Source organism: Triticum urartu, chromosome 5A (genome assembly GCF_056163025.1).
Source record: "Triticum urartu cultivar PI428250 chromosome 5A, HENAU_Tu73, whole genome shotgun sequence".
Classification (NCBI taxonomy): Eukaryota; Viridiplantae; Streptophyta; class Magnoliopsida; order Poales; family Poaceae; genus Triticum; species Triticum urartu.
In genome coordinates, this window is record NC_141877.1 from 35373254 (window position 1) to 35379215 (window position 5962).

The 5962-nt window shown below is 52.0% G+C and overlaps 1 protein-coding gene across 1 annotated transcript; it reads left to right on the plus strand.

Annotated features, from left to right (window-relative positions):
* Nucleotides 1–4628: 4628 nt before the first annotated feature.
* On the plus strand, nt 4629–5261 carry LOC147967780 (uncharacterized). The gene has a single exon (XM_087522547.1). The coding sequence runs from the start codon at nt 4629–4631 to the stop codon at nt 5259–5261; it is 633 nt and encodes a 210-aa protein (XP_087378673.1).
* Nucleotides 5262–5962: the final 701 nt, after the last annotated feature.

The window sequence follows — 5962 nt, forward strand, 5'->3', positions numbered from 1 at the left end:
CAAGCGTAGGAAAAAGAAAAACAGCCAGCTAGCAAGCAAGATGTTTCGGCTAACAAACTGGTGGCTGCCAACGCTCGAGAGGACCAATGAGAGCCTGCTGATAGAAAGTGTCACATGCATGCCCACGTCACATGATTCGGGCCCGTCACCTTGTCACGTAGTTTGCTCATGCAAGCGGATGTGTCTTTTCTTCTGGAACGACAAACACAAGCACCAGCAAGGCAGCAACACATATGTCCATGCATGCGTATGCTAAGTACCAGTGTATGCATTTGCTTGCTAGGACAAGGGCCGCACACGTACGTACGTACGGTCCTCAGGGGACAAAGACAGAATTATCTAGTCTTGAAATGAAATCGGAAGACGCTGGTCGAACTACGTACTCCCTCCGTTTTTATTTACTCCGCATATTAGAGTTAACTGAAGTCAAACTTTGTAAAGTTTGACCAAATGTGTAAAAAAATATATAAATATTTAGCATAACAAATCTATATGATGTGAAAGTACATTCAACAACGAATCTAATGGTATTGATTTGTTATTGTATATGTTAATATTTTTGTCTATAAACTTTGTCAAAGTTTGTAAAGCTTGACTTTGATCAAAACTAATATGCAAAGTAAATAAAAACGGAGGGAGTAGCACGGTGCATGCATGCATGCAGTTCCGGCTTTTGCTCTCACACCGACGCGTGCGCAAACGGCAAAAGTACTATTCCCTCCGTTTCTAAATACTTGTCTTTCTAGGCATTTCAACAAGTGACTACATACGGAGCAAAATGAGTGAATCTACACTCTAAAATATGTCTACATACATCCGTATGTAGTAGTTATTTGAAATGTCTAGAAAGACAAATATTTAGGAACGGAGGGAGTAGTACACACACTGTGGAATGTACTCCTGCGTCCAGCTAGCTAGCTACAGTAATGTATTTCAGGACAAGGAATAGAGTTACTCGTTTGCCAGCTAGTTTGAATTTTGCCGCCCTTTCCCAAACTCCCATGCAAAAGCGCCGCCGACGCCTACGTGTTTCGCTATGGACGTCGCATTTTCCCGCTCCTCCCAGCTGGAAGAAAGGTCAAGGATGGATCGTAGTGGTGTGGATAACACTGCGTGCATGATGCATCTGAACTGTATCTATGCATGCAATGGTGCAGGATGGCATCACTACATACGAATGCATGTATGAATTACTAGCTAGCTTAGCTGCCACTCCTCGTTAGTGTCGTTTATTGCATGCAGATTTTGACTTTCTCTCTGTGTCTGCTGGATTTTATTTTATTTTGAGGGTGTGTCTGCTGGATTAACGGCTTAATTTGTCTAGCCGTAGATTGATGAGTTAGGCCCCAAATGAGTGGCGCTGAGTTGCTTGTGATGCTACCTCATGCGGTGGATGCTGGTTATTTGCCCTTCAGATTCGGCCATACGTTCTTTGGCTAGCGATACTATTAGTGCGCAGTCGTCACTTGTGCGCTGCATGCTAGTACACATGCATACTTTTAGTCAATCCCTTTGCACCTTCAAAATAGATATGCACGCGTTCGTGGTCAATGCTACCCACACTAAGATCACAACAAGCTGGTCGGTTTGGATTAAGGTAGCCTACCTATTAATTAAGCGCATATCCGTGTTAGAAAAGGCATGGAATTCGGTAATTAGTACTCAAGTAATTAAGCTTATCCTAGTGTGTGTTGTATTGGGCCACTACTTTTCGGTATTTTCTGCTGTTATGCTCGCTTTTTTTAGTTGGTCATGCTCGCTAGCTTGTAGAACAAACAGGAGCTGGGTGTTCACCTAAAAAAAATACTGGAGCTGGGTGTACATAATGTTCATGAGATGGTGTTGGAAACAACACGACTGGCCATTTACTCTGCTGCGACCTCCTTTTTAGATGTGATGATACTCTCGATTTAAAAAACGTCAAGATCAGGAAACAATTAAACATAAGTTATACTCCAGAGAACTCCTGAGTATGGCACAACATTATACAATCAATTCATATTAAAAATTATGTGACTCATATATTATCGGTTAACTTCTTTGCAAAAAAATGTATATGTTAAATTGATGGTTTAAAGTTTAATAAGAAAAGAAATTAGCCGATAATATATGAGTCAGTGTAAGTATATTAGTCAGTGTAAAATATTCAATAATCACCCTTTTATACTCCTGTAACGTTCTTTTATGCTGACAGTTTTTTTCTTTCTAAAAGGGTGGCAGGAGTATGTTAGTAAGTGTAAGTAAATTGAATATTTTAGGTTGCACAGTTGCACTTTACGAAAAAGGGGTTTTCCCCGCTTTAGATTATAAAGCAACGTCCAACCGATACAACCAGCTTGCTGGGGCTGCAGCACAAACAAACCCAAAAGAAAAAGGAGAGAAAAAAAAAGAAACAAATGCCGACGCCGGCAGCTCAACTAAGCAAAGATGACCGACACCCGCTGCACCCACCGGAGAAGAACCACCGCCCGCCAAGCACTCCAAAGCCTCGCGTATCAAGCAACATCTTCATGAAGAAATGCGACGACGACGCCGTTGCTGCCCGGACAAGTCCTAGGGTTTCCCCCGATACGTGGATGGCAGCGGGGAAGGGGGTATCACCGACACCCCTCAGGAGGGTCCGGCAACGCCCACGGGCGCAGCCGCACCGGTGGCAAACGAGCCGGCGAAGATTTCTCCCGCCCCGAAACCACCACCGCTACCTCAGACAATCGGAAGCGCACCGCCCAACATGCCGCCCACCAGCCTGAGCCACGCCGTCGCGCCCCGGACTGCAGGCCTGCCCTAACCCAGATGGGGCCCAAAAGGGCCTAGATCTGGGCCGAGCGGGCACCGCCGGCCAGCCGCCCACCGCGCCGCCCCGCAGCCAACGGCCACGCCGCCGTGTGGAGGGCACCCGAGGCCTGCAGAAATCCGCCGCCGGGCCTCACCACCGCAAGCCGAGCAGCACCGCCGCCGGGCAGGAGGGAGCCCCGACTCCCCCTCCAGGCGCGCGGGGAAGGGACGTCTGCCGCCGCCGGCGCCACCCGGGCACGCCGGAGGCCGCTGCCGGCGGTGGCGAAGGGAGATGAAGGAGGAGGGGGCCGAGACGGAGGAGGACAGGTTGGCGCTCCGCCGCCTCGGGGGGCGACAGGAGCGCCAGGGGAGGGGGGAGGAGGGGCAAAGGGAGGTGGACCGTGTGGCACGCGCGCCGGCGGCCGGCACCGGCGGGAAGGGGCGAGGGCGGCCGGCGGCGTCGTGGAGGAACCCTAGCGCGGGTCGCAGGAGCCCCTCGCTAGCGCCCTTATGTTCTGCATCTTACTCTTACAGTTGCACTTTCGGTTCCTAGCTTAATTGTTCATTTGAGTTCGCACGCCTGAGAACTGAAAGACTGAGCCAGCACATGCCCTGCATATGTCTAGGCTACACAGACGAAGATATACACCTCCTAACATGCTAAGACATTAATTTACACAGACCTGGATGGTTCTATCTCTATGTCGAAGGAATCGTATAAGTTACACCTTAAGCGCATCTAATTTTACGTACTGAAATACGTATCGATGACAATATCGTGTACACACTATTTTGGTTTTAGTTTTGTCGTTGTGTATGTTATTTTTAGTCATTGGCTAGAAGCTATAGCTAAGCTTATGGTGATGAGTACTCTACTCATCCATCCAGCTAGCAGCCATAGTCATGTGCACACATATATACATGGATGGATAGAAGTCTCGTGGCTGCCGCATAGCATCAAATCTACATATGTGTCTCGTACGTACTATAAACAAAGAATCTCCCGTGCTCTCTACCACCTTTTACGCACGCACACTTGTTTATGTCACCTCAGCTAACTCATGTTTGCAAACATCCATGCTAGTTGCCTATTTGTTTGACCTAGGTAAGGAGTGGCGTGGCACAGACTACAACGTAGCATAGATTAAGGTATGCCAACGGAGAACCATCTCCAGATAAATTGTGGCTGAGACGACAGGGAGATCATTTCCTCGATCTCTCCATGCATTGAGAGAAAAATGTATCGTGTGAGCTAGTATAAGCTAGGTTGCTAGCTAGCACACCATATATTGACCATGTGTTCCACGTCAAGTCTAGAGTCTCTAGAGCATGCAATACGTACATGGGGGTACGTGGGAGCACAGGCTTGAGTTTCAGCGAGGGCGACTGAAGGCGGCCCCCGAAGGGACGCCCTATAGGGATTAAACTAATTCCCAAGGGCCCATATCAGAAGCAAATCATGAGCCTTTCATTGCTTTTTTTCGGAAGAGTCTACACTGTTAGTTTGGTGTAGCTAGCTGTCTCCTTGGCGGCACGTTACGCTAGATCGGCACCTGTCCACCTGCATGCATGCAGATAGCTAACGGCAAAAATTCCTACTTTACTGCTTAAGGGCATCTCCAGCCGTTCGGCCTCCCAGGGCGCTTAAATAGAGCGGCCTGGGGGCGTGCCGGCGCTAGTTCGGCCCTGGGGGCGATCTAGCTCCCAGTCACGTCCCCAAGCGCCGGCCCCAGGATGCGGTGAATTTTAAACTTGGTTGTTCCCGCTCTCAAAAGACGCCACAAATCCGGCGATCGGATGTAGTCTGGCGTTATAAAAAACAGAGCGCCGCACGCCGCAAGTTCGCGTGCGCAATGATTCACTCGGCGGGGTCGGCTCCAGGCGTTGGCGGAGTCGGCGTGCGCGGGCTCGGCGGTGTCGGAGCTGCTTCGGTGCTGGGCTGTGTCGGCGTGGATTCGGCACTGCTGGGCGGCGATGTAGAGGCGTCGTTCGGGCTTGGTGTCCGTGTGGTCGTGGGCGTGGGAGCTTGCGTCGTCGGCGTCGTCGGCGTTGCCGTCTGCATCTGGTTCAGGATGAGGCCACGCTTCGCCATGTACCATGCCCTGAGCTGCTCGTCGTTGCTCTGGAGCATGTCCGCCCCGCCCATCAGAAAAGCCATGTGGGTGTTCCTCTTCTTCGCGGCGACGTTCGTCCGGAGCAGGTCGAGCTTGATGGCGCTGTTCTTCATCAGCGACGACCACCGCGCCTCGGTCTTCTCTTCACGTAGGACGGCCCGGGCCTGGGCGTCGGCGAGGCAATGCTCGATGGACTCCTGCACTCGCGCGGTTGCCGCGTCGGCGTTTTTCCCCTTCTTTGCCAATTTGTGGCCGTCCGGCCGCCCCTCTGACGCACCCGGAGTCGTCGCGTCCGGCTTGTATGTCTCCTTGGCCTTGTCGAGGGTACGTCAGACTTCTGCCCACTTCTCGCACTTGTCAATGCGCTTGTAGACATAGAGGTGCTTGAAGTCGGCGTCTTGGTTGTCGCGCCGATACATGGTGAACATACGCAGCAGCTGCGCGGAGGAACAAACAGTTGGCGGGCGTTGACGACGAAGAGATGCGGGCGAACGGCGTGCGTACCTGATCCTCAACGCTGGCGCCACTCTCCGGGCGAGCCGCGACCTCCTCGACGATTCCATGCCATTTGTTGCACGCCAACTGGATACGCCCCCAATGGTTCGCCATCGCCTTGGAGCCGCGCTGTATGTAGACGCCTTTGAAGTACGGGTCGACGAGCTTCCGCTCGTCGAACTCGGCCTTGATGCGGTCCCAGTACGTCTCGAAGCTCTGGTTCGTGCCGGTGGTCGGGTCGAGGCAGACGACTTTCCATGCTTCGGCGAGGCATTCCTCCTCCTTGGATGTCCACTTGATGCGCGCTTCGCCTGTCCTAGCCGCCCGCTTCTTCTTCTGGCGCCCCTTCGTCGGATCAGGAGCTGGCTCCTCCTCCTCCTCCTCCTCCTCCTCCTCGTCCTCGTCCTCCTCCTCGGATTCCTGCGCTTCGTGCGCGTCCTCGCCGTAGACGTAGTCGAGCTCGGCCTCCATGTCGCCGCTGAGATCCACTACCTCGTCCTAGGTGGCGAACCCGGGAGACGCGGCGGCCGCGGTCGATCTTGTCGCGATGATGTCGTCCATGTCGGCTCCTGTGTCGT

Bases quoted from the DNA above. Each gene is read 5' to 3' on its own strand.
- LOC147967780 (XM_087522547.1), top strand. From the start codon at position 4,629: ATGATTCACTCGGCGGGGTCGGCTCCAGGCGTTGGCGGAGTCGGCGTG.